Below are 27,292 nucleotides of genomic sequence, written 5' to 3'. Positions count from 1 at the left end.
AGTAGAACGTGGTTGGTTACAGAAGCAGGGGGAGGTAGTTTGGCCTCAAAATTCCAAATCCAGCTCCACACTCACCCACCCCAAGGTGAAAGGACTTTCTCAGGCTACATCTACACAAATCCGGTCAGGTCCATGTTAACCCATCTCAAAGAGAAGGAGTCTACCAAGATTCAGAGACCCCCAGGAAGAGTTAGGGGAAGGGACTCCTCTACCCGTGTGGGCACACGAGCCTGCACGTCTAGCCTACATTCTACACTCCTCTACTGAACGGACGGGAAGGTGAGGAGCTCTGCGGGCAGCAAGACCAGAACCCGGGACACAGGCCCCCAGGTCTGAGCAGTGACACCCCGAGGACGTGGTGCTGTGAAATGTTCAAGTCTACAAAAAGGCAGCTCAGACTCTTCCATCCGCTCCCTGAGGCTGGCCCTCTGCTCTCCTGGTACCTGTCGTACACTTACCAGGGTGTGCAAGATGGCAGGGGTCGCAAAGACCTCAACATGGGCTACACATACAGGAGTTCTGTCAAATGGAACAGGGGTCAGACGGGAAAAGCTGTAACATGCATTTGTTAAACTGATGAAATATCATGGAATGAAAATAAATCAATCACCGATCCTATATTGTGACATGTTCATGGCAGCAAGATGCTAAATACAAGTGAGAATACCAAAGCAAAACAGAGGGGCGCCTCGGTGGCTCTGTCAGTTAAGCATCTCACTCTTGATTTCAGCTCAGGACATGATCTCAGGGTCGTGAGGTGGAGCCCATGTCGGGTTCCTCTCTCAGCGGGGAGTCTGCTTGAGATTCTCTCTCTTTCTCCCTCTGCCCCACCCCCCCCGCTCATGCTCACTCTCTCTAATATATAATTTAAAAAAAAAAAAGTAAAATTGGAATCAGGGGTCCAGGAGACCCACAGCTGCACCCCACACAGCTCAGACACTGGAGGAGGTCTGATAAGCACAAGACTGCAACTGCGGGAGCTCGGCCCCTTGCAGGCCGGAGAGCAGGGCACACCAAGAAGTTTCTGCGATCAACAACTGAATCAGAGAAGCTTATGATGTTCCTTTTGCTTTTTAAAAACGTAAATATCATTAAGAAGGTACGTATGTGACTCAAGATACTCCCTTCATGGGGACCCTGTTTGTGACCAAGCACTAGGGGCAAGTGGGGGAGTCCGCATCCCGAGAGGGTGCGGGGAAGCCAGGCAAGGTGGAGCTTCTGCAGGTGGGCATGCGCCTCAGGAGACCTGCGGGTCAGCGGGTGACCATGGCCAGCAACACTCGAAGGGCTGGATGTCCACCTGAGCATTTACGGTTTTCTGAGTGGAGAGGGTCATGGGAGATTTCTAGAGCTGCCACACAGAGTGTTAAATTCAAAGGATGTGGACACACACAACACACGTGTGTTCTCAGTGTGAGTGCCACACTCACACAAAACTCCTCTCGGGCTCTGATGAAATCTTCATAGTAACCTTTATGGAAGGGGCCAAATCCTACTGCCTATGGCCATTTCAGGACTTTAAGTGAGATTTGGGGTGATCGCATCGCCAGCACCCTGCAAGCCACCCCGATGAGCCTGCACTTGCAAATCCTGAGCAGGTGGGCCTGGGCAGGTACACTCAACCCCTGGCAGAAGCAGGGAGCGCACGTCTGAGACCGATCTCATCCCACACAGCAGGCTGGCTGGGCTCAAGGCACACAACACAGCATGACGCACCTCTCCACTAGCCTGTGAGGGGAATGCCACATGCACTGAGCAAGTTCTGTGGGGCCCCTCTCGCCTCCCAGGTGTTGCCAAGACCAGAAAGACTTCCCCACCCACTAAATACCACTCTCCTCACTGGCAGAATCAACAGGATCCGCTTGAGCTGCACGAGGTGGGGATGCCAGGAACAAGCTCTGTGCACCCCTGGATTCTGAGAAACCAGTGAGGGGCCCTGACCGTCAGCATTGTGGGGGCAGAGGCCGCTGGGCAGAGTGCAGCTCCCCAGAGCTGTGGCACCCTCCTGAAGAGAAGAGGGAGTGAAGGCCCAGTCACAGCACCCGCCCAGGGGGGCTGTGATGCCCCCCACGGCCTCGGTGGTCACCCAAGGACCCAGCTGGTCCAGCTTCCCGCTGTCGTGTGGAATCTCAGCATGCCTGCTGAGAGAAGCTTGACTTCCAGAGCCAGGCAAGATCTCCACACTGATGACTTCACAGCAAGGACAGTGAAGCCCAACCAGGACAAGTGAGCTCCTCAGGAACATGCTTCAAGGCTCCAGGGCCGGCTCTTCTGAAAGGCCATCCAAAGTCCACCACCCACAAAGCCCCAGGATCGTGAAATTTAATTACATCCTCAGACAGAACTGAGCGCAGCTTATCCTGCTTACTGGCAAAAGCACATCTGCTCTACACACCTTAAGAGGTAATTAACCTTCAACTATGAAGCTTAATCTCTTGTTGGTTATGTACATGTTCTGTCCATGCTCACACATACAGTGTACACATGATACATAGAACAGGCTCCGACGTAGGCATCCACATGTGCACATGCACATACACTCACACAAACACGGCAACTTGCATGCATGCATTCAGGGAGGCATGCAAAGGTCCTGTGCATCCCGTCTCCATGTCCCTGGGACTGGAAAGGAAACAGGCATCCAGGATGTATTTAGGGGATAGAGAAAGTTGTAAGAGAAGGGTGGAGGTACCAGACAGAGGGGAACCATACGCAGATTGGCAGAAAGGTGGCACTGGACCCTAGGTGTCCTGGGTCTAAGTTCTTCACTATTTCATTTGACCCCTATATTCCTTCGTATTCTCATTAAAAAAAAAAAAAAGCCCACAAGTATATAGGCATTTCCTGTATACATTTTAGACATTTCTTCACAAGGTAAATGCAGCATCATCTCAGATGCATATTTGGGAGACACTGAAATAAACAAGAGACTTGAGGAATAAGTGCTCACCGACTAGTCCCCACTATCCAGAGGGTGGACTGGTATGAAATGCTGGAGTTTTCTAATTTTAGTAAAGATAATTTTACTACATTATTTCTAAGATTTTTTTTCTAGTTGGTAACCATTTATGGCTCATCAATTATTAACAAATGGAGTAAAAAGTCATATAGTTAAAACCACATATTTTAGGAAATTTATGCATAAAATACAGTAAATTAGGAAAAATTTCAGTGTGAACTTGGAGTCTGTAAAAGGAAGTGTTTTCTAGCTCACTGCATTAAATGTTCTGACAGCTGCCATACCTGCTTCTCTACTTGTCACCATGTCCTCGTGTCCCTGGCTCCCAGACCTCGTGCACCAGCAAGAAAGGGCTCCCCAGCAGGTGCCGATTACACACTTGGCACAGAAGCAAGCACACAGGTTGGGAAGCCCGTCATGAGCTTAATTAACAGAAGAACGAAAGAGAAGCAGCACGAGAAAGTGGGATACAGCTAGAAAGGTAAGGACCAAGTAAGGACTTTGGCATCACAATGTGAAGAACTGGTCATAAGTATTAAGAAGAAGCATCCAATGGCGTGCCCCAAAATAAGGATTAGTCGAGGTTTTGAAAAGCAGGGCTAATGAACACACGAGATCCTTTGTCTCCAAGGAAATGAAGCTGCTGAAGGCACAGTTGCTGACAAAATGCAAGTGAGGGCCCCCCATGCTTGCCCAGGCCCCCCCCCAAGCCACTGCTCCCATGACAGGTGCATCTCCTCGTACTGTTTCAGCAGAGGGTGGGTCTCCTCCTAGTGAAAGGAGGTCCTGCCCTGCCCTAAACCCAAGCTGGAAAGGGCTGTCCCAACAACACGGGGCATGCTCATTCCCTCGGCCTTTCTGGGGGTGGATTTGGGGTCCAGTTCCAGTTACTGAGGTGGAAAAGATGCTTGAAGGCCTTCTTGAATGAAAAGATGGCCCTTCCTAGGCGTGGCCTCCCCCATTTCTCTTCTGCCCTGCATCTTAAACCGCAAGTGCTATTTTGCAAACGTGAAACAGGTAACTCGAGGAGAAGCCCTAGTTGCTAAGGATGGCTCCGCGGAAGGACGGGAAGAAGCTGGGGCCTGGACAGCTGACTTCTTGTTGAGTGAGAACAACAGACCCGCATTCCTTTAGGCTGCTGTACATTTAGGTTACTTCACAGCCAAACACATCCCTACCTGGACCTGAATCCGGGTTTTCATGATGCTAATTTATCAGGGCAATACCTACTGAGGACCTCAGAGACGGGCCGGTTTGGCTGTTTGCCGGCCGTGTGTCTGAGGACCACCTCTGCCGTGTATCTGTGCCTCGGTGTTCTCATTGCACAGTGACGGTGGCCACAAGAGTCCCTATCCGATAGGGTCCCAAAAGGTCCTAGGATTCATGGCTGGGCACAGAAAGCATTAGCTTAAGTTTATATTACATTAGGTATGGGTACCTAACTGAAGGCGTGTGCCTCAGCCTGGCTCGGGCCACGGTGCATGGGGGTCGGCCAGCGGGCTCCCCACGGAGCTGGCGAGGGACAGTGCCTGAGGTGTGCTGGCAGAACCTCTGGCTGTGTCCTGCGTGCAGGCCCCAGAGGGACTTCAGATGCTCGCTGGAGGTGGAAAAACTGTTGCGGAAGAATCAGAGGTGCCAGAGGCCAGCCCAGCCCAGGGCCTCTCTCTGTGCCTCTGCACTCCGCTCAGGCCCCCACTCCTTTCACAGCCCAGGTGGTCAGCTGCTCCCGTTCTCCATGGACATTGCGTCCTTAGGACATCACCCATTAATTCAGGTGCTTCTCCTGTTTATTCCCGAGCCTCACACAGGTAACTGGGCCCAGTATGCCTGCACCTGCCACCGCACGGATCCCCACCCCCACTCTCATTTCCAGCATTCACCTGACCCCCAATATCCACTGTGTCATTTTACCAAATGCCACTGGATGCAGCTGAAGCTAAAGATACAGGGACTCCAGCAGGAGTCCTGTGGAGTCTCAGTAAAACCGCGCCCGGGGCCCCCCTTCAAAGCGCAGGAGAGTCTGGTGGCCAGTGTCCACATCCCCGAGCCGCTAGCATGACCACTTCCTACAGCAGCCAGGTGATTGCTCGTTAATGGAAAACAGATCTTACCACCCTGCGTTTGGGAAGTCCTCAAACTACGCTCTCACTCACAGATACAACCCAGGCTCCTTGCAGGGGCTTCGGAGCCCTGAAACCCTGGCCACTGGCTTCTCCCTGCCCTGAGCTGCTGTGCATCCTCTTGTTCATGTGCAGAATGCTCCTGCCAAGGGCCGACTTCCCCTGACCACGTCACACGATCCCCCTCACGTCCACCCCCACACGGTTTAGTCTCATAAACAGTGGTGGTCACCACCTTCTCCAATTCCCTGTAACGGCAGGCTCACCACTGAATGCCCAGAACAGAACCTCTTCTAAAGAGGTTATCTGTTGAATGTGGTTGCACAAATTCACAGATGAATGAGTGGACAACCCAATTTCCCCTTTGACCTTCCAGTTTATAGCCCCCCGGTTCCTGAACGCAAAGCCAGGTAGACGTCAGGTTCCCATGGTAAGAGAATGAAGCTGCGGAGAATCCCTCAACATCTAGGCCTTTCTTCTGGGGACAATGACCCCTGCCCCCAACAGGAAGGGTATCCAAGCTACGGAGGGTGCTGGCCATCTCCCTGGGGACAGTCAGTATCCCCACTTCCCACCGCTCACCCGGAGTCTCTGGTCTCCACAAGCAAATCCTGACTCGTCAAGTTGCTGGACTGGGTACCAGTCTTCGATGACATGTGATGGCGGCCATGCTGCGTCCCTGGGGCTCCGGCACACGGAGGCCCCACACTGCTTGCACCAGGCACCAGATGCAACGGCAGCTCTGCGTGGATTCACGGCAGCCAGAGCCTCCCTGCCCGTGAGACACCCGCCCTGTGCCGTACTCGGAAGAGGTGAACTACACCAGACCAAGCCCCCAGTCTCTCAAGCTCCCAGGTCACTGAGCAGTTTATGCAGCTCCCAGGTCACTGAGCAGTTTATGCTGACTCTCAAAGTGCTCAGGGTGTAGAACATGCAGTCGGTGGAAAAGGGAAGCGAGGGTTCTGGATGGCAGGCAGACCCTGGCAGCAGCAGGGTGGGGGACACCAGCCGTCGCATCCAAGAGTGGCCTGAGCTGGTGGGGCCTACGGAGCAGAGGAATAGGTGGCCACGGGGTGGGGACAGGGCCCTGGCTCTCAGCTCACAGGCCACTGACGCTGGAGACAGAGGCAGCCTGAGAAGACAGGACAGCTCCGTTCTGAGACCAGCCGGGCTTGCGTTCCTCGTGAAACTCCCACCAGCGCAGGCAGAAATCTCGGCTCAACAGGGAGACCTCAGCGTGTTCTGGCTCCAGGACTGGTAAGAAGTCTGGGAATCCACTGGGTCCCAGGTCCCCCAGGGAGCCCCCAGCTCACAGTGGATGAGATGCATTCGGGTGACTTGGCGTCTTTCTTAAAAATGCAGCTTGGCTTCTCACTGGAGCTGTCCACACGTGGCCACGGTGACCTGTTCATCCCTCCACAGATATAGGGGGTCTTCTCTCCAAATTAAGCATGAAATCCCTTTCTGCTTTTTATCTGCTGGTTAATCTTACTTCCTTGTTGTTGTTCTTTTCTGACACTTACATTCGTATCCATAAGTCAGAAACTCCACTAATGCAAAATAACTGTGAATGTTCACAAGATTACAGAAACAAATACCTCTGAGCCACCTTCCTTCAATTACCAGCCAGCCAAGCAGCTGGGCCCCAGGGCACAGAAGTAACCAGATGCCCTCATTCAGGAATAAACTGATTTCTTTGCGCCTGGCCGATTCTCACTTTAAAGGCACTGGAGAACTGTGCTCTGCAAAGCCTCAGCCCCACAGTGATGCTCCAGGTGGTGCACAACAGAAACACTTCAGTGCCGTGGAAGGTCCGTTTGGAGATGCTTTAAAAATGTCAACAAGAACGACCATCTGATGCGGAGACCAGTGGAGCTCCGTCCTGCCGTACATAGTTTTAATAAAACTGTATTTTCTTACAAAACTGAAACTCTTTTGTGTCACCAGGAAAAGCAGACTCAGGAGTACCGTGCTCTGGCTTCGCCTCGTAACCTGGTCTCCTTGGAGGCCCCGCTTCCCGGCAAGGACGGGGATGGTGTCTTTACAGGCTCATTTGCCTCAATCTCTGAGTAAACAGGATCCCATCTGCTGCAAACTTCAAAGTTGCAGTCAAAGTTGGTGTGCGGAAATTCACATTCCTCGTAAACACAACTCCAGCCACTGACCCGTCACCGCCGCCCTTGTGCATGCACACCTCCAGAGCACGCAGTGTGGGATCCCAGGCCTGCACCACCTCTCCCGGCAATCGCTGGGCTGCCGTGTGCTCTGACATCGGGCTGTGGTCTGGCGGATGGGGTGAACCGTATGAGTGTGCTGAGTAAAAGCATGAGCTTATTCTCCACTCTTCACCCACACAGGAACGATTCTAACGTGTGGGCTGCCAGTCCATGGTGGGTCACCACATCCCTTACCCCTGTTTTCAGGGTCAGGGACCTGAAGTGGCCCCTTCCCACGTCCTGTCCAATCCTGGCTCGGGGACAGGAGTCAGTCCCCCTGCACACACCGGCCGCGTGCCCCCCTGGCTCCCACACCAGGCAGGGGACGTGGTCCCTGAGCGGCAGGGACCAGGCTCCTACAGACAGAGTAGAGGGCCCACTAAGCCGAGCTGGTCTGTGCCATCCATTAAAGTGATCTTATTAGAAATATCTCCCAGCTTATGAACAACAACCCCCCAACACTGGAGGTGACCAGAAGTCCCACGTCCCCTTTCCGCTTCTGCACACAGTGACCTCAGTCAGTGGCAGCTGTGGTCCGATCATCCCTCCCAAGGCCCAACGGTCCAGCCGTTCCAGCCTCCCCGCCGAGCCGCTCCTGGAGGGTGGGATGCGATTTTCACCGCAGACCTCCAGGAGCACCGCTGACGGCCAGCAGTGGGGGCAGGTCTCCTTTGCTCACCCCGCTGCAAACACCCAGCGTCCCAGCCTCGGCATGTGTCCCCAGAGCACTGCTCCCATCGGCCACACAGGGAATCGGTACCTCTCTTAAGGGCTTGCAGTGTCAGCGGAAATGAAATAGGCACAGTCGTGTCAAGGGGAGGAGAGATGAGGCAAAAATAAAATGTCAGCTAAACGATGAAGTAAATGAACAGCAACGGATTTCCATCATTTTCAAACACGTGTTATCTTACAAACTGCCGCAAGGCGTACTCGGGACATCCTGGCCGTGTTACCTGCGTGGCCTCTGAATATCCTCGATATGACGACAGGGACCCTGTGCTCGGCACCTCCCTGGAAGACAGGCAGAGAGAGGGGTCAGGCTCAGCGCAGACCCACACACAGAAAGAATGTCACACGGAAGAATGCATTCATACCTTTATACTCAGGCCCAAGCCACCAACGGGTTCTCTGCGAAGCGTAACAGTTCTGTGCTTTAAAAAATTTTAGAAAACAAAGCAAGTTGAGGTTAAAATGCATGATCAGAGAGCGAATGCAAAATGCAGATATAGATTCATAATTTAAACTTAAGTAACTGTTTAAGATACATTTGCAAAGGGGACACTGCTTAAATTCAGCAAGACACCATTTCATATCCTCAGTCTGTGGTATTACCTAGAGGAACAAAGACCTTGATTAAAAAAACAGGCAAACAAACGACAAACCAGGCCCTACTGCAGCCGTATTTAAAATCCGCGAGCAATCCCTGCACGTTGGCCCTGCCTTCCCGTTCCATGTCAGAGGACCGCAGGCCCGTGAGAAACGGCCCACACTCTCCCAGGGAGGGACCAGAGAAGCTGCAACCCATACTCAACCCGCCTTCAAAACCTGCTCTTCCCGCCAACCCCCAGCCTGGCTCCCTCCCACCGCGCCTCTTGCCCAGACCAACCACTTTTAGGCCCATTTTTAAGTAGTCAGTGTTGACCCATGCGTGCTGGGCATCACCCTGTCCTCTGACCACGGGGCCGGTGGTGATGAAAAGCTGGAAGCCGAGCAGCGCCCGTAACCAACAACGCCCCCAAACCTCTCACTCCAGTAAATCAGCAGTGCGCACTCTGCTTGGTCTAAAGTGACCAATCCTTAACCAGATGCGCCAGATCTGCGGCTGAGGGTGAGGAACGGGCCCAGGGGCGGAGGAAGTGGAGGGTCAAGCATGTTCGTGCCTCAGAAGGATTCCATGGGAACATCAAGAATGACTCGCGCTATCTGCTTTCTAAGTGACAGCGCAGACGCTTTTTTTTTTTTTAAAGATTTTATTTATTTATTTGAGAGAGAGAATGAGAGACAGAGAGCATGAGAGGGAAGAGGTTCAGAGGGAGAAGCAGACCCCCTGCTGAGGAGGGAGCCCGGCGCAAACGCTTTCGGCCTGAACAGTGGCCAAGAGTGTGCTTGCAGAGCAGGGCGACCGGGGACAAGCCAAGGTCAGCAGGGCCCCGAGGGGCTTCCGCATGAGCGCGAGGCCTGCCTGCCGCCAGCAGCGAGCCAGTGGGAACTGTCTGGCCGAGGAGGACGCTGGGTCTGCAGCGCGTCTCAGGTGTGACTCAGGTGTGACTCCGTTCTTGGGAATGAATTCACCATAAGCTCAAAGTAAAGAAACCAAAAATTGGAACAAACACAGCTCCTTTAAAGTGCTCATGTAGGCATCCATTAGGTAGCACTTTAATAGAAAATTTTATATTTTGAGCTTCCCTGTGGCTGTAACATTCTCAGCTGTTGACAGTTTATGCAATCACAGTTCGGGGACGCGACTTCACGGCGATGGCTCGTTTTCTCGTCGTCTCCGGGCGCACCCGAGTGACGGTGAGGAGCGGGCCCAGTGCACGCCCGGGACACGCTCATGGGGCTCCTACTGGGTCCTTTCCAAGTACTGAAACACCAGCAACCTGCCCCCTGACTCCACACAAAGGGCAGCAGGAGCAGAGGTGATTTAAATCACCTGGTGGGAAGACAGAGATGCTCCTGTGTGGGGGGAGCTTCCCTCCACAAACTCCCAGAGCGGACTCCCAAGTCAGCCAGCGTCTCGGGGAGCATGAACAAGTGAACAAAGCAGAGGGGTATCATTTATTCACGCTCTCACTCATTTCATAAGCGCCGAGTTCCTACTGTGTTTGGGGTGACATGGGAATGTGTCTCAGGCTTTCCCAGGAAATACTCTGGGCAAGAGAAGACTGGAAAATTGGGTCATCCGATATTACACTAATCAAAAATCTCCACTATAGGGAATTTGTCGAAATATTCAACAATGGTTTTCAACTTTCCCCATTAACAGAAGCATTTGAACCTCACTGAGAGCAAGCAAATATACATCAGAGAAAAGAAACAAGAGTGTTTCTGTTTTGACAGACTTTGTCACATGACATTATAAATCTGTCGTTTTATTCACACATAGATCTCAAGAAGATCATTCAAAGAAAACATCAGAAAATGGATCACCTGTGGCAAAATGGGTTAACGCACACCAAAACTCTGGACTAAGAGTCCCAAATTCCCAACAGGTGAAAGATGAAAACATTATGTCATCAACTTCTTTAACGTCTGGTTAACAGAACAGAATTATCTGTTATTAAGCCAGAATACTATTTATTCAAATATTTGCTTGATGCAATCTGTCAAAATTCCTTTTCCAAGCAAATGTGTCTCAGTCACATAACCCTCTGCAAAACTGAATTTCTGCATCTGGAAAATGAGGGTTTTTTTAGATTCCAAACTTCATTCTCCAGAAGTCTCATTATACATTTGATTGTCCTACCATAGGATGTCACTGTGGACTGAACTGTGTCCCCTCAAATCCCTATGTCGAAGTCCCATCCCCATGGGACCGCATCTAGAGGTAATTGAGGTTAGAGGGGTCACAGGCTGGGCCCCGTACACAGGGCTGCTGTTCCCACAGGAGCAGGACAAGGGGGACCCCAGAGCCCTCTGTGCGCTCAGAGTAAGGCCGCAGAGGGCACAGCGGGAGGATGCTGTCAGGGAGAGAGCACCTGACCTGTCCTGTGTGGGCAGCTGGGCCCACAAAGACGAGCCAGCCGAGGGAATTACGGGAAACCACCAAGTTTCACAGAAACCTCCGGATGGCAAATCTCTGGGTGAAAAGTTCTTCTTCCCGATCTTCCAACTCCCTCAAGGAGCGTGGAGGAATCTCGCATTTCACCGTTGGGAGGAAAGTTCAGCCAGTCCGTGTTCTCACAGATGAAGAGCATGGAACTACTAGGGCTCTAGAATGATTGTGGTGTTGTCATATTTAAGAATTTTGTTTTTCAAAACAAGATTTGTAAAAATTGGTTCATGGTGATGAAACCGTCCACAGGGTGGCCTGGCTCAGGCCCCTCCTTTGGGTCCCGAAGTCTCAGGACCTCACAGCCAAGTGAGAGATGGACACATTAACTTAAAGTCCTGGGAGAAGTTTCCAAAGCGGTTCTGCTAACATATGCAGATGCTAATGTCATCACAAGGCATTTTCTCATTCAACCGGCCTGTCGTTCTTCACCGAGCACACTCTGCAGAGTCCGTTCTCCCGAGCAGAGGGACCTCCTCCAGCGAGACGCACCTGCCCCATAAATATGCTTCTCTTTGGTGTGTGGGGGAGGCTCTCACTTACTGGAGGAATGAATTATGAATTCAATCATGTGTATAATGAGACTTCTGGAGAATGAAGTTTGGAATCTAAAGTAACTATTCAATAAACTCATTTCCAACCCGATTCAGCTGTGTTTTTCACAAACATAAGAGATAAGGTCCTAAAGAAAATATTCTGTTTTATCATTTAATCCCAAACTATGTTTTGACATTTACCGACTCCTGATTTATGGAGCAAAGAATAGGATGCAAAAAGGAACTAGAGAAAGGATATAAACTTAGGTGGATAAAGGTAGTAATAATGTTTATTTTATCACAAACAACAACAACGGAGTCGTGTGCGCTGAACACAGAATTTATCAGTAGGGCCAGCACCCCGGCAGGCGAGACAACAAATTCATCTGTCTCGGGAAGTTTAATACAAGTTTAATTCTTTACTCCAAACTAAAATATCAGTTTGTTGATAGTCCTCACAGTACTTGTTATGTAAGACATGAGCCTAATTTTTGAAAATGATTTTATTAAGTTCATTCGTTGTGATATACCTGAACAATCTGTAGGAATCGCTGAAGGAACGGCCGGGCAACTGCCAATCACTCTATTACTTATGTTCTTCCGCATCTTAATTTACATGTTCCTTATCGCTTTTTCTAAAACTTTTTAAAAACTTTAAGCCTTTTTTTTCAGCAAAAATGGGGGGACTGACGATTTTTCTGGAAGGCATTGTAAGCTGAGCTGACCATCGGTGCCGCTCTGTGGCCCCCTCACAGGGTTTCACAGATCCGTTTCTAGGGAAGGGGTTTTGTGCTCAAAACTGATCAACTCTTTGCCCTTTCTACCAAGATAAGTGACACCCAGGACCCAGGAAATAAATATTCCAAAATGCATCTTCTGGTACGTATAAACATACGTGCGGGAAGGTGGAAACAGGCATGGTCTTGGATGTGAAGTCTACAGGGTGGCAAAGCCAACCTACAAATACCCGGAATGTCAGAGTGTGGGCCACGACCTAACATACTTATAGGGCAAAAGCTGAAAAGCCAGCACACGAGGAGCCTAGAATGCGGAGCCAAAATGTCCCAGACCTAATCTAGATCCCCAGTCGGTATATAGATCTGTGACCCTCGCCAGACAAAACCTGCCCACGAGGAAGACAAGAGCGAAGCCGCCCCAACGCATGCAGAGGGGAGAGGGGAGAGCGAGCACCTGACAGCAAAGCGAGGAGAGACTGCAGGTTTGCCCTCTCCGCCCAGAACCTGCCAGGCTCCTGCAGCCAGGGCCGGACGCCTTTCATCCACCAGGTGAAATCGGCTGTTCTGCCTCACGCGGCGGCAGCGCCTGCTCATTCCAGGGGTCCCCCCTTCACCTGCGCTCAGCACCCACCACCCCGGGGTCTCCCGTCTGTGCTCACGTGGGATTCTTCAGACGCTTCCCGGACTGCGACATTCGTGTCTAATGTGTTGTTTGTCCGACACACAGAGATTCCGGTTCCGTGCATGGTTCTCATCTTTATTTCAAGACGTTCCCTGCTTGCAGGTCTGCTGGGTCCTCTTCTCCCCCATCACACTCCCATAACCTCTCGTGTCTAGAGGCATGGTAAACACCCGCGCTGCAAACCTGCCCGTTTTAGGTCAACGTCTGCACAGGTCTCCAAGTCCGCTCGTGAAGATGTGACTTCCCGGTGCTCATTCAGAGCAGGGGAGAGAGTCAGGGCTCCCGTGCCCGCCCAGCCCCTGGACTGTCTCCCAAGGTGTCAGGCAGACACCAGACCAGGCCATGCGCAGGCAGACGCCAGCGCCCTGTTCATGCCAAGTTGGCAGTCCTCCTCCTCTCCGGTGGACATTCCGCTGGCTCGTGCCCCTGCATCTCATGCTCCCCCTGCGGGGCTCCTGGGAGCCTCCCCTGGGCCCCATGCGAGCAGAGGAGCGGCTGAGATCCTGCCTGACCTCTGCCACTAACTGGGAGCTGAGCTCCAACACTCCTGAACCTTCGTGTCCGAAACAGTAAAACGAGGACATGGAACCCTCTCAGGTACATTCACTGTCACTAAAAGTAGTGAATACAACACAGATTTATTACAGTGTTGTCTTTGTGTGCATCTTCCTGCCACATTCATTCAAACCACAAGCATAAACTCACAATTAGGGAAAATGTAATGTGTCACATGTGCAGTGAGGATTATAAAAATAAAACAATCTAAACAAAAACTCTGAAACATGAGAAAAAGCTAGTTCTTTCCCCCAACAAAGCACACACTTTCTTTAGAAGATAATTAGAAATCCTCAGATTTTCCACATTCAAAATGCCCTGTTGCTATGGATAGAAATATAAATGAAATAGGAGTTTGTGGATTTGAAACTCTGGTGCTACCCTGGCAGATTTTAAAAATCCACTAAATTTAGTTTTGCCTTCTCTCTTTTGTGACAAGAAGAACACCTGTCCTTAACTGACACTTGAGTTATTTTTCAGCAGGTTCAAATTCACCACCCAGCGGTGTTTTCTGGAACGGGCAGCCTGAAAAGCGGATGCAGCTGGAGGAATGGAGTTCCGTGCAGACTCTGCCTTCCGTTCCCAGAGAACCGAGCTCCCGCCGGGCGTATCCCCGGGGCCAGTGCCGAATCACAAAGCTCATGGACGTTGACGCGACATGGACCGTGATGTCGGGCCTGGCGAGCAGGGCGGGCGCTCTCGGGCTCGGGCCATGTGACTGGCATGTGCGCACGCAGGAGCTGACCCCGTGCCCTAAACCCTGTCACCTGTGACGTGGGGGTCAAGGTGCACCTGCTGCATAACCATGCCGTGCGTTTTTGGTGAATTAGGGTATAGAACACACTCAGAAATGTCCTGGCACCGGGGGCAGAATCATGCATGTCAGCGATGACTGTTCACGGTAGGTTTAGCATCCAATCTTGGGGTCCGACTGATAAGCTTATCAATGTCTGCTAGAATTTAATATCTATATTGTGTACCCAGTAAATATGTGTTGCACCAGATCTGACAATTTTCGTCTCCCAGGACCCACATGGAGACTCCAGGTTCGGCGAGGCATGAGGCTCCCTCCTTCCTTCTGTTGATCCACTGTGGATTGATCAGACCTTCCACACCTGCCCTTCAGAATAATTTTAAGTGGAAAACAGTCATGCTCAGCCAGCTTCCCAGTGCAGATGCCTTGGACACACTCAACATATAATGCGGGGAGCTACCGCTCTGAGACTCCCCAGAGGTGCTCTGACTCCAACTCTAAAAACCACTGTGACCTTTGTTAGAAAGGTTCTTCCTGTTCTTCCAACACATGATGAAATCTCACAGCGAGATGGTGTTATTCTTATCAACTGCAGAATTCAGGGTTCCGGTTCCGGTTCCGATCTCAGGAGTGGATCATGTCTTCCTGCAAACAAAACTCTCCCCAAATTGCCTCCGAAACCATCCAACCCAGGGACGCGTGTTCCGGCAGAGATCGCTGGAAGGGGCCCGGCCGATGCGGAACACAAGTCCGCGTGCCCCGCGGCTCCCCTCGGAGCAGGGCGGTTTGCAGGCATCCAGGAATCACTGGAAATTATAAACACAACTCTGCAGCTGTGAACACACACTCCTAGGAGGGAGAACTTAACCTTAGGTAGAGAATCTGACGTTATGAATAAAGCAACGTAATTTACTTTTCCTGGACAATTTAGCATAGAAACATCGAGTGTTTTTTGCTATAAGCTGCGTGGGATTCTGTACAGGTTATGGACTCACTGTGAAGAAGGATAATTTTTTAAAACAGTTACAAACTCTTCTCTGACGCTGCTCTCCCCAAACCCACCGCTGCTGGGTATTCAGAACAAGTGGGGGGACAGAAGGTCGAACGAGGGGTTAGTGACCCTCGACCTCCGACCCTGCTGGGGGCCCCAGGGAATAGCAGCAGGAAAGGCAGCCCCGTCCTCTGCCCTCCGTTGTGGTGACTTCACCCGTCCTGGACCCACAGGGAGCGTCCAGAACGGGACCAGAGACCCAAAAAGGGCACAAGAGGGGCAGACATGGGTCTGGGGCAACATGGGGGGCGTTTCAAGTGGAATACAGGAGCACTTCTGTTCTCCACGCATGTGGGAGGGGCCGCACATGTGTAAGACATGCACATGAGCCCGGCATTGCTTCTGTGGGGGCGAGGGGGGCCACATCGGGCCTGCCCAGGAAAGACGTCACACTCTGCAAGCACCTGCACCTACTGAGGAAACACCGATTTGGGGATTACAGATGGGGAGCGAGTGCCCTGTTTACTTTGTTTCCAAGGTGAAGGTCATGAGGACCCAGAAAATCATGAAGTAAGGGGTCTCCAGGGCCCACGCTCTACGAGACCCAGCCGTGAACCGGGGAATGGGAACGCTTCGGGGATATTTTCAAAAACACACTACAAACAACTTATTTTCAGCGACATGATTTCTTGAATATCAGTTTTTGTAGGTCCTGGGTAGGGATATTCGAAGGACAGAGCAGTGAAATGTTGATTCTGTAGAAATATATATATATATATTTATATTTATATTTATATTTATATTTATACCTGCAATTATTTGAGCTCACAAGAAGGAAAATAGGAAACTGACTATGGTTTTAATGAGTATACTTCATACACTACACTGCATATTTCCTCTATCACAGTTGTCCTCTTTGACCTAACACTGGCCAAAATTATTTTTCCTAATCTTTCCTCGATATTTAACTGTATCTGCTCAGTACGTTTCTTACCCTTCAGGAAAGTTCACTGTGACTGAAGCCAAAAGAAGGACGGAGCCTTAGCGTGGAAGCGCCTGTTCACGTCCCAGAGACCAGGGCAGAGCTGACACCTGACGCGGGCGAGCGCCCGCTCTGTCTGCCGCTGCTCGTGGTTTCAGATGCGAGGAAGCCCTCGGCAAGTACGGTACTCTCACGTTCCGTCTTCACTTCCGACAGAGTGTGTCCCATGGCACACCGTGGTGTGTGGGGAGAGCTCCTCCCGGAAAACACATCAACGAGGAAGTTACGGAAGGCAGGCAGACAGAAACCTGGCCTTGTTTTGTGGCTGGGGATGTTTAAATAACAGGGGAGCAAACAGTCCTGAGGCCGTAAGCGGCCTCCCCGAGTGGGCCTCCCCAGCGCGTCTACGCGGAGCCCGGCGCCGCGGGCACTTACATGTGTGCCGTGACTGCTCCCACCGACACAGACCACGTCTCGTTTCTGGATTGTGAGGACCTCCTTTGTCAGCTTCAGGCGGACGTCACAGGTGCTTCCAGACGCCTCGCGGTGCAGCAAGGCAATGCCAGTTCTGGTCTGTGGGGCAAAGCGGAGACACAGGCAGAGGGTGTGAGCGCAGGGGGCGTGGGTGAGAGGCAGGACCACGGCTCGCTCGGCACAACCCCCAGAACACGCACCCGGACGGACCATGTGGGGACTGCAGAGCGGCATCCATCTGGCCACTGCTTCATTAATTGAACACACAGTAAGTATGAATTCTGAGTAATTGTTTCTGAACAGCTTTTACAGGATTTAAATACACCTGTTTTTAAAAGAAAGTTAGGGTTTTCTTTAAAAGCTTGAAAATGTTAGTATTTTGTTCAAATCAACTTTTCTACCTTTAGAAAGGCTTTAGTTCCTACTTTTACCAAAGCTCTTTGAATGATAACCACCCCTTTCGGAAGATTCAGATAGTAACCGTTTGAAGATTTACTGGTCTGGAGCAGGAAATGCTGAAAATCAGCAAAACGTGTATCAGAGTTCTCATCAATACACGGAAACCAACTTTATCAGAAGTACCCAGTGGGGCCCACTCACTGGGTCCCGGAGGGCTGGGGCCCGCGGGCTTCCTTCCCCCGCCACCCGGCAAAGCAAACTGGGTTTGTCAGCAAGCTCAGACCAGGAGGGGACGTCCGCAGGTAAAGGCCTTCTCAGCAGACAAAGAAAGGAAGGTCAGACAAACACCTCTGGACAAACTAGAGGTGGCCTCCTGGTATGTGCAAGTCACGGTCAACGGCATCTAAAGGTGCCCTGCTTCACTCGGGCGCCCCCCGCCAGGCCCAAGGAGGTGGGTCTCAGGGGCGGAGCAGGCCGGTATTTCTGTCCGTCTGGAGCACCAGGTGCCGTATGCAGAGTGCTGCCTGCACAGCCTTAGGTGGTCACCCTGCCGGCTGGGAGGAAGGGAGGAAGGAAGGAGGCGGGATGCTTAGTGGGGTGGCGGGAGCTGCACCCTCAGGCCAGGACCATGAGACGGGCCCACGCAGGGGCATGCGTACCAGGGACCCTTCGAGGCTGGCAACCAACCACAGAAACAGAAAAAGAAGAAACTTACAAGATCACTGGTAAATTCCAAAGATGGCATTTGATAAAGTTAAATATTAATTAAATAATTAATAGCTTCATAAATTAATAGTTAAATATAAAAGGTTAACCTTCAGGAAAATAGCTAAAAAAGACTAAGAGCACTTGTCATTCACCATGTTGAATTATCAAAAGATTTCCTCCGGGGACAGAGGCTGGGAAAAAGATGTGCATTCACCTTTGCCGTTTCTCTACCACACTGTGCTCCTGACCAGTGCAATTATATATATAATATACACTTTAAATATTTATGGTGCATAAATGAAAGAAGAAAAATGAAGCTAGTTCACAGATGGAATCTCTGAGCATGGAGATAGTTCAAAAAGATCTATATCTACGTCTGTCACATGAACACTTGGACGTTTAATCTATGGCCTTAACATCATTACCAGTTAATGGTGTATTACGACAATACTGTGAAAGTATGTTTCAATATATCAGCAACAAATAATAACAGCTGAAATAAAAGGATATAATTCGCAGAGCATTAACAACCGCCATATCCAGAAACCAACTAATGAAAACTGACACACTAGGTCTCTACACTAAAAATTTGAAAGTGTTACTGAGAGGAAAATAGTAAGACCTAAATAAGTTACAGATCATGTTCGTGAACTGGATGAATTCATACTGTGAAGTCGTCATTTCTCTCCAAATTAATCTACAAATTAATCTCTGAATTAATCTGTTGTTGATTCAAAACAACAGAAAATCATAAACCCCAGCAAGTTTTTAGAAACTGACAAAATAATTCTAAATTTCAAACAGAAACACAGTCACGTACAGTCAAGGCAATCCTGAAGAACACCCAAGCTGAAGACGTGAAATGCCAAGTATCAAGAACTATTTTGAGGTTATAGCAATTAAAACATGGGGTATTTACTCAAGAAAAATAGCTCAGTGGAGAAGAGAGAATACACAGTCCAGAAAAAAATCCACGTACGTGTGATCTCCTCGCTTGTGATAAGTGCAGCATGACAGTCAAGTCCGGAAAGAATCTAGGAAAAAAATGAGTTCACCGCCCCACTGCAGAGCATAGGAAACAATCAAATCTAGCTGGACTTCAGAGCTACATGTGAACGGTAAATCAACAAAACGTTTAAAAGAAAACAGGTGAAAATATCTCTATGGACTCAGAGTAAAGTTGACTTGAACAGCATGCAAAACAGTTCTAGCCTGGAAATGTTCTAATCTTGAAGTTCTAATCCATAAAGGGACTAATTGTTCTACATAAAAATTGAGAAATTCTGTTCAATAAAAGATACTATGAAGAGATCAAAAAGTTACCCACAGAGTGAGTGATCTTGGCATTACATATATTTGATAGAGACTCATACAGAGAACATACAAAGTGCTCCTAAAATCAGCAGGAATAAGAGTAATTTTGTGAATTTGTAGAAGAGTGACCAGTTAACCCCCTCCAAAAACCTCACACGGAATGGTGAGAATCCCCACCTCACTGCTGTTATTCAGCATTTTTCTGTACAACTTTGTCTCCCATGAGACAGGAAAAAAGAGTTTAAAGGTATAAAAATTCAACAGCATTTACAATATTTACAGGTGATACTGAGGTCCACAAATAAAACCAGGAAGTATGCAAATGTTAGAAATCACTTATATGGCTGGATAAAATCACACTCGACAATATAATCTGCAAATACAGTTGCATATTTATACAATAATTTATATACAATAATATAAATACACAGTTATTTTGCAAATATAATTGTATATTTACATAATAGAACCAAGAGAAGAAAATTAAGAATTTCCTCCAAAAATCCATTAGGTACCCAGAAATATATATACCAAAACAACTTGAAGACTTCAAGGGAGAAAACTGAATCCTTTATTGAAAACATTAAAGGAATACTAATTAAAAAGAGAAATATCTGTACACGGGAAAATTAAAGAAAAGTGTGTCAACTGTCCCAGAACTGATCTATTTGGTCACCGCAGCTCTGGTCAGAATGTGCATCAGCTGGGCCTCGACAGAAAGACCTGGAATGCCTACAGTGGAGGGGTCCTGGGGGCCAGGAAGGGCAGAGGAGGGGTGAGGGTCTTGCTCTGGTAGGGATCAGTGTCTGCAGTCGTCCACGGGTCCCCAAAGGACTCCTCTCTGGGACTTGGCGCCCACGCCGTCAGGATGCCAACTACAAAACATTCTCTCCCCATTTCCTCGGCTGCTTTCCCTGCCCTTTGTAGCACTACAGAAAATAACGGTTTTTATTCATGTTATTGTTGATGGCATCCCAGAATTGAACAACTCTGGCATCGTCAATCTGTAAGAGCTACAACTGTGGGTAAAAATGGCCCAGGGTGAGAAAAACGGCCCAAGAGCCCAGCCAGGGTCCCCTGTGAGCACGGACGCTTGCAGCAGCGTGGACGCCCGCCAGGCACGAGACAAAATGCCACGGGGGCAGCAACTGAGCAATATGGGAGTCAGAGTCCCGCAGACCCTCCCGCGTTCCAGGGATGCTGAGATTAAGATGGAAACTCGTGCAGCCAGAATCTCTCGGACTGTCGGCCTTTTCTAACAAGGTGCACAAAGCAGAACCACGGGGGCAAGACTGGGCACCTGCACCACAGCCAGACGTTGTTCCGCCCAAGGACCCACCAGGGCGGCCCCAGCACACGCCTGGGAGGAGGACCCACCGCTCAGGCAGCCGGCATGAGGCCACAGGCCAGGAGCTCACTTGCTCTCGGCCCGGCCAGGTGCACACACATCAGGATCTGCATCGACAGAAGGCATGGCTTTTTCAGCAAGCCTCTAAATGCAAATTAACATTAGCTTCCAGTGAAAATCCATCCACTTCACTTGATTCAGAGTTGACAGAAAAAGCAAAGTGAACAGCAAGCAAACTCAGAAACCGAACAGCTCCTCTGACAGACAGCAGGCCCTGCTTGTCACGCGCCGTGTTTCTGAATCATAATTAGCATCAAAGTCACGGTGGCAGAAGGAGGAGCCCTCCGCTACCTACACCTGCCATTATGCTTTCAACCGCATGAGAAACAGTGTTTCCATCACTTTGAAATGAGTCATGCCATCAAGTATGATATGAATTTTGTAGAAAAAACCCAAGTCATTTTTAATTTGGAACACAAAAAAGGGAAATTCGTACCTTAGGAGACGGTTCCCTACCAGCAACAGACTAACAAGATCAGTAGATCCTCGTGGATTTTGAGAAGGCAGGTTAGAGACCCCACCTCTGTCCCTGAGCTTCTCCAGGGACCTGGAGGCCAGGAAAGGGCAGCCACCCCAGAGCCGCGGCGGGCTGGGTAGGAGCGATGGGGGTGGGCTCACAGGTACTGAACAAGAAAAAGGAGAGGGAAAAGTTGAGGCCGGAAGCTCAGGGCCGGGCAAGAGGTTCTAAACTGGGCTGCCCCCTGAGATCACCTGCTGAGCATCCAAAGCTCCAGGCAGAAAGGTTGAGAACAACCGTGGGGAGCCTGGCTGGTTAGAAACGAAAGAAGGGAGCCCAGATCCACACAAAGGCAAGCCCTGGGGGGCAGATCTGGGATGAGAATCAGGACCTGGGGATGCAAGCGCCCTCACTTCTTCGAAGACCTACATCCTTCCTCAGATAGCTCGAGTCCAGGCAGGGCAGCCATCTGTTATAGCCAGGAGGATCTCAGAACCGGACCCTCACTAACCACCCCAGCCATGGAAAGACACAGATGCAAACGTGCGCCCAAACCTCCTGGGACAGCATCGGCTTCTATTCTCAGAGACATGGCTGCCCGGTGGTGTAACGAGGCGGGACATACACTTTCCCACAATCCAGGAAAGTGCCACAGATTAGGTCTCTTAAATGTCTGTTTTAAAAGTTGTTTCAAATCAAATCTTAATCAGTAACACTGACCAGGTAACTGCCATTCAGCCGTCTGATACAGAGTGATTGGCTCCCCATCCCAGCAAGTTTAGAGCTATCAAAGAAAACAAGCAAGGTCTGTCAGTAATGACCTACTTATAATGTATTTTTAGGGCAAAGAAGGTAGGGCTTCATGCTGCTAACTGATTTCTATTTCTGCAAAAAAAAAAAATGCTATAAAAGTCACAAAGATCAGAAGACTCTAACAAAATGGCATAACATTTGAATAACTTGGATTTCATAACACACACACACAAATAGCATTTCAATGTTATTTAAAATAGTACCCACCTGCTTAAACTATATTTTAAAATGCAACCAATTGTGAGTAAAATATTGGGAAAAAAGTCCTGTAGTATACACATTTGATAGCCATAAAAGACATTAAAACAATCAAAGCAAAATAAATGAATTACCATTTATCGTTACTAGAACTCAACTGTCAGTCACTCAGATACTACTGTTGAAGTTGTCAAAACAATTCTTTTTTTTTAAAGATTTTATTTATTTATTCATGAGAGACAGAGAGAGAGGCAGAGGGAGAAGCAGGCTCCCAAGGAGCAGGGAGCCCGATGCGGGACTCGATCCCAGGACCCTGAGATCATGACCTGAGCCGAAGGCAGACGCTTAACCATCTGAGCCACCCAGGTGCCCCAAAACAATTCTTTATAGATATATATTTTTAAAAAGATTTATTTATTTTAGAGAGGGAGAGAGAGACAGAGAAAAGTGTGGGAGGGAGGGGCAGAGAAAGCAGACTCCCCGCTCATTGCAGAGCCCAACACGGGGCTCATGACCCTGAGATCTCGACCTGAGCCGAAACCAAGAGTCGGATGCTAAAGTGACTGCACCACCTGGGTGCCCCTAATATATATATATATATATATATTTTAAACAGTTCTTTATATATTTTAAGTGAGAATTTATCATCCCTTTCAAAAAGCAAAATTAAGGACAAACCCTCATTCCCATAAGAGGTACCGCTGCTTTTAGAAGCAGAGTCTGCAGGTGCTTCACACATTCTCCACACGCACGTGGATTTGCAGAGGAATAGACTGTCCAGGTGTGTACTGGTGAGTAAAGATGTCATTCCTCCAGAAAACATGGACCCATTTGGGAAGAACGAGCTGCACTTGGAAAACGGATGACGTACTAGCAATGTATCTAAATTTTACTGATGTAGCACACATTTCACCGGGGCTACCTATCACATCGGACTCTGACTCCATCAGGCATAAGCTTCTGACTTGTTTAACGACAACGGCCTGAGTTCCTGAATTCAGCAGGTTCACTAGCATCAACTGGAACATTCACAGAACCGGACGTGCACGTGACTGTACACGTCAGGACGATCCTACAGTTGGTGGCGTTTTATAACCATGTGCTTCAGAAGACAGTTTCGTCATAAACACACTGAATTCCTTTACAGTTGGACTCATTGTATTAAAAAAGAAAACGGCCCAAGTGGCTCATCTGGACGCTATTAAAACGAGTGGGAGCCTGGCTGATGAGCCCACGACCTCAGGAAGACGCGGTCCCCAAGGTCGAGGGCACTGCAGCTGCTACCTGTTCCACAAGGGGCTTCTCCAAGAAGGTACTTTGAGAAGTCACTGTGCGTTTCATAAGCAGATCTAGCTACGCCATGGCTGAATTCTTTTTCCACAATAATCTGTTTTTTTATTTTTTTTTCAATCTGGTAGCAGAAACAGATAGATTCATTCTATCAGGCTGTAGTTAGAGAAGAAGCAACTGGCTAAAAATTATTATGGAAATGAATAATGCACAAATATCCTAACAATTAAAGATAATAATAGTTCACTTTAAATATTCTGACCACTGAATCAGTCCTGGTTTAATTATATCTATGTAGATATAGATTTATGTAAATATATAATATATATGATATTATATATATAATCAAGCTGAGGCACTTGAGTATTTTTTTAATAAAGATGATAAAGTGGCACTAAGGATAAGGAAGCAACTCTGGCCAAAAATGAGGGAAAATTTGACCAATGGTAAATAATTCCTCAGCTTGAGGAAGGGCATCTATTTCTCCAAAATCATTTATATATGCACAAGTGGTACACATTTCACAGTCTCCTGATGAACAGTTTAAATGCTCACAAACGTTGACTCAGTAATTTAATGCTTGCCTTTATTTTAAGGGACCAACAATAATTATATTCAAAAATACTTATCAGATAAATGTGTTGCGAAATCATTCACAATAGTGAGACATATGAAACCACCTAAGTGCTCAATGTGAGTGATTAAAGAAATGATTTTGCAACACATTTATCCAATAATATATTTTTGAGTAATTGTATTCAGAAGAATATGAAGTGAGGTAGTAAATACTGGCATCAGGCTTGCGTGGCAAAGCAGAGAACAGCTACTGAATTACCTATCAGGACAGTAGGGGCGTCTTCTGGGGAAGAACGTCACAGACACACACCCATGCGTAGAAAAAAGCCTGGCGAGTGTACCCTGAAATGCTGAGTAGTTTTTTGTCTGTGCTGGAATGGGTACTTCTTGTATTCTCCATTAGGCTTTTCATTCATTCAAACTTTGTCATTTTTGAACAGAAGATGTATGTCTAAAATACAGGTTTCTCGCCACTTCAACCCCTCGGGTGGCCGTCTTCAGAAGGTGGAGATGAGCAGGTGCTGGTGAAGCCCAGGAGCTGAGGACCCCCTGGGCGCCTGCAGAAAAGCTGCCCCTTCCTCCCAGGGACCGAACACTGAGCACCCACACCACCCATCAAATCCACTGCCACGTACGGAACCGACAGAATCAAACACGTGTCCACAGCGGTGTCACTCAGAATAGGCGAAAACCACCCGAATGTCCATCAAGTGACAAATGGAATACCACCCAGTCACAGCAGAAATGAAGTTCCGACAGACACGACAACATAGATGAGCCTCACGGACACCGCGCCGGTTAAAGCAGGCAGCCACCAAAGGCCACAAAAGCTCCGGGACAGGCAAATCCACAGAGCACAGACTTGCGGCTGCCGGGGCGGGGATGGGACAGGTGCAAGGACCCGTCGGCCAGGGCGTGGCGTTGCCCTCTGGTTGACAGAAGTGCTCTGGCACAGCTCCCTAAGTATAATTAAAACCACTGAATCGTACATGTTAAATGTACGACTTGTATGGTCTGTGAATTACACGCCTCATTGAAGGTATTATGTGTAAAATATATTTTAGGTTTTCTGAGTTAGATAGCAAGTTTGATCTCAGCTCAGATCCACGGAATTAATAAAAAAATATTGTTGAGATGACCCTCACAATCCTGATACCAAGGGAACGGAGACATTCACGCACCAGAAACCATGTGAAATATCTTCTAAACAACAACAATCGTGTGGGTCTCGTGCAGCCACGTGCCATCCAGTCTGGGAAGGAAGAGGGAGAGCCTAGGAGGACCAGCTATATACACGTGTGTTTTCTGTGCATCCTGTGTACATACGAAGCGTGGGCCGGCCAAGGGGTAGCCCGTGGGCACAACCGAAGACACACGCCACGAATCAGGGGTGTGTCCCATGGGAGTGTGCCCACATGTGGACACAAGGACAGGATGTGACCGGGCTGGTGCTGCAGACACACAAACCAAGCCTGTGAATTTGCCACGGCTGAGAAGTGGGAAAACCAGTGGGGCTAAGCAGTGTGTATTTTAAGAACATACAGTTGCTAGCAATAGAGATCAGCTGGGAAAACCAGAGGAAAGTTATGCCAAATAAAAGTATCACAGGAATCAGGAGACAACTTACTAAATTTTGAATTCAATGTTTGCAGCGCCACTTGAGAAAACGCAACGTCTATAAGCCAAAGTAGAAAAGAATGTGGACGAAAGAGGCTGATGTAGGAAACGAGGCCCCACCGGGAGAGATGCAGCACTGCACAATGTTCCTGAAGTCGCAGCCTTCTGTAGAAATTAGCTTCTCAGAACTCAAGATTTCAGACAATGAACAAACTCAGAATTTAATCAGTGCCTTCTTTATAAAGGACTCAAAGCTTAGATGGCTTAATGGGTACAGACTTCTGAACTTTCAAGGGAAGAAATCCTAGGCTGCATGAAGGATTTCAAAGTACAGGGAAGAGGGAATTACTCTCACCACATCTGACGGAAAAATTAAAAACCTGACAAACAGAGAAACAACAGAAATAAATGAAGAATGAATCTCACTTCTGAATACAAATAGACGGTCTTTAGCTCTCCAATCAGTTCAGAAGTAGAATAAAAGAATAATATGCCAAATACATGGAGACAGTTACATGTCAGCAAAAGAATATCCCAATAATCCACATGTAATAAATCACCTAAATAAACCGGAGGAAAATCTGATAATCTTGCTAACAGGTGTCAAAAATTATTATAAAACACCAACTACCATCACTACCGTCTGACGTTGTTCTGAAAAATCCCTAGCTCAATTAATAAGGCAGGAAATAGAAGTATGGTGTTTAATGACTGGGAAAGAAGAGGAAAAAATTACCATTTTTGGCAGACAATGCAACTGTTTATCATGGAAAAGAACAGATTTCCCACATACAGAAGGGAAGTGGTTGTTTCAAGTTTGAAAGCTTTTCACATGAGATCTGCAGACAACAAAATAATGACAAGAAATAAACTGAAGACACATGAAAATATGCAAAAAAGTTGAGAAGGAAAGGACAGTGATACATGAACTAAGGAAATATGAATTTCCCAAAGGGGGGTCAAACCAATTTAAACCCATTCATGAAAAAGAAAAAAAAAGAACAGATATTCCGGCAACAACAATAAGGAAAACATTACAACAACACACTGATAAAAGGAACAATAAATCAAGGGGCACCTGGCTGGCTCAGTTGGTTGAGCACCTGATTCTTGATTTCGGCTCGGGCCATAGATCTCAGGGTTGTGAGATTGAGCCCCACGTCGGGCTTCACACTCAGTGAGGAGTCTGCTTGAGATTCTCTCTCACTCTGCCCCTCCCCTGCACAGAGAACATCTACACAGGACACAATCCCAAAGAAACATTTCTGGAATGGCCACCTAAGAACATCTGAAAATCCAGACCTCCATGATAGCTGGAGAATATTGGCAAAAATCATCAAGTTCAACCATTCACAACTTACAAGATTAACCAAAGGTCAAGATAAGAAGGAAGGTCAAGGGGAGAAAAAAGTTGAAGGGCAGAGGGAAAGTCACAGGAAGGAGGAGGTCAAGGGTACAAGGAAGGTCACAGGCAGAAGGGGGTCAAGGATGAAAGAAGGTGAAGGCAGAAGGAGGTTGCTGCCCTCACCCAGTGGGTGAGGACGGGGGTCCCAATGGGCTGGGTGTGGGGGTGGCAAGCACAGGACTCCAGCAGGGGGAAGGGAGAGGGGGGTCATGCAGGGTCGTCAAAGGCGTCACGCCCCGGAAACACGAGGGGCCGACAGTGCCTTTTCGCTCGAAACATAGAGTCTCCCTCACTCATTTATTTGTGTTTTTGGATGTTGGCAAAAGCCA

General features: G+C 48.7%; 1 protein-coding gene across 1 annotated transcript in view; it reads right to left on the bottom strand.

Annotated features, from left to right (window-relative positions):
• The window catches only part of LOC118007321 (gamma-2-syntrophin-like), a 219,473-nt gene that overhangs the window by 132,435 nt on the left and 59,746 nt on the right, over nucleotides 1-27,292 (bottom strand). Inside the window, exons 3-5 of the mRNA XM_035000341.1 lie at nucleotides 16,740-16,877; nucleotides 8,390-8,446; nucleotides 8,249-8,306 (exon numbers count right to left, since the gene is read on the bottom strand). Of these exons, the coding sequence (XP_034856232.1) occupies nucleotides 8,249-8,306; nucleotides 8,390-8,446; nucleotides 16,740-16,877 (253 nt within the window). The remainder of the gene's footprint in view (nucleotides 1-8,248; nucleotides 8,307-8,389; nucleotides 8,447-16,739; nucleotides 16,878-27,292) is intronic.

This window comes from Mirounga leonina, unplaced genomic scaffold (genome assembly GCF_011800145.1).
Source record: "Mirounga leonina isolate KUSES-001 unplaced genomic scaffold, KU_Mleo_1.0 Mir_118, whole genome shotgun sequence".
NCBI classification, from domain to species: Eukaryota; Metazoa; Chordata; class Mammalia; order Carnivora; family Phocidae; genus Mirounga; species Mirounga leonina.
Note: the sequence above shows the minus strand (reverse complement) of the source record. Positions and strands in the feature narration are given on the sequence as shown.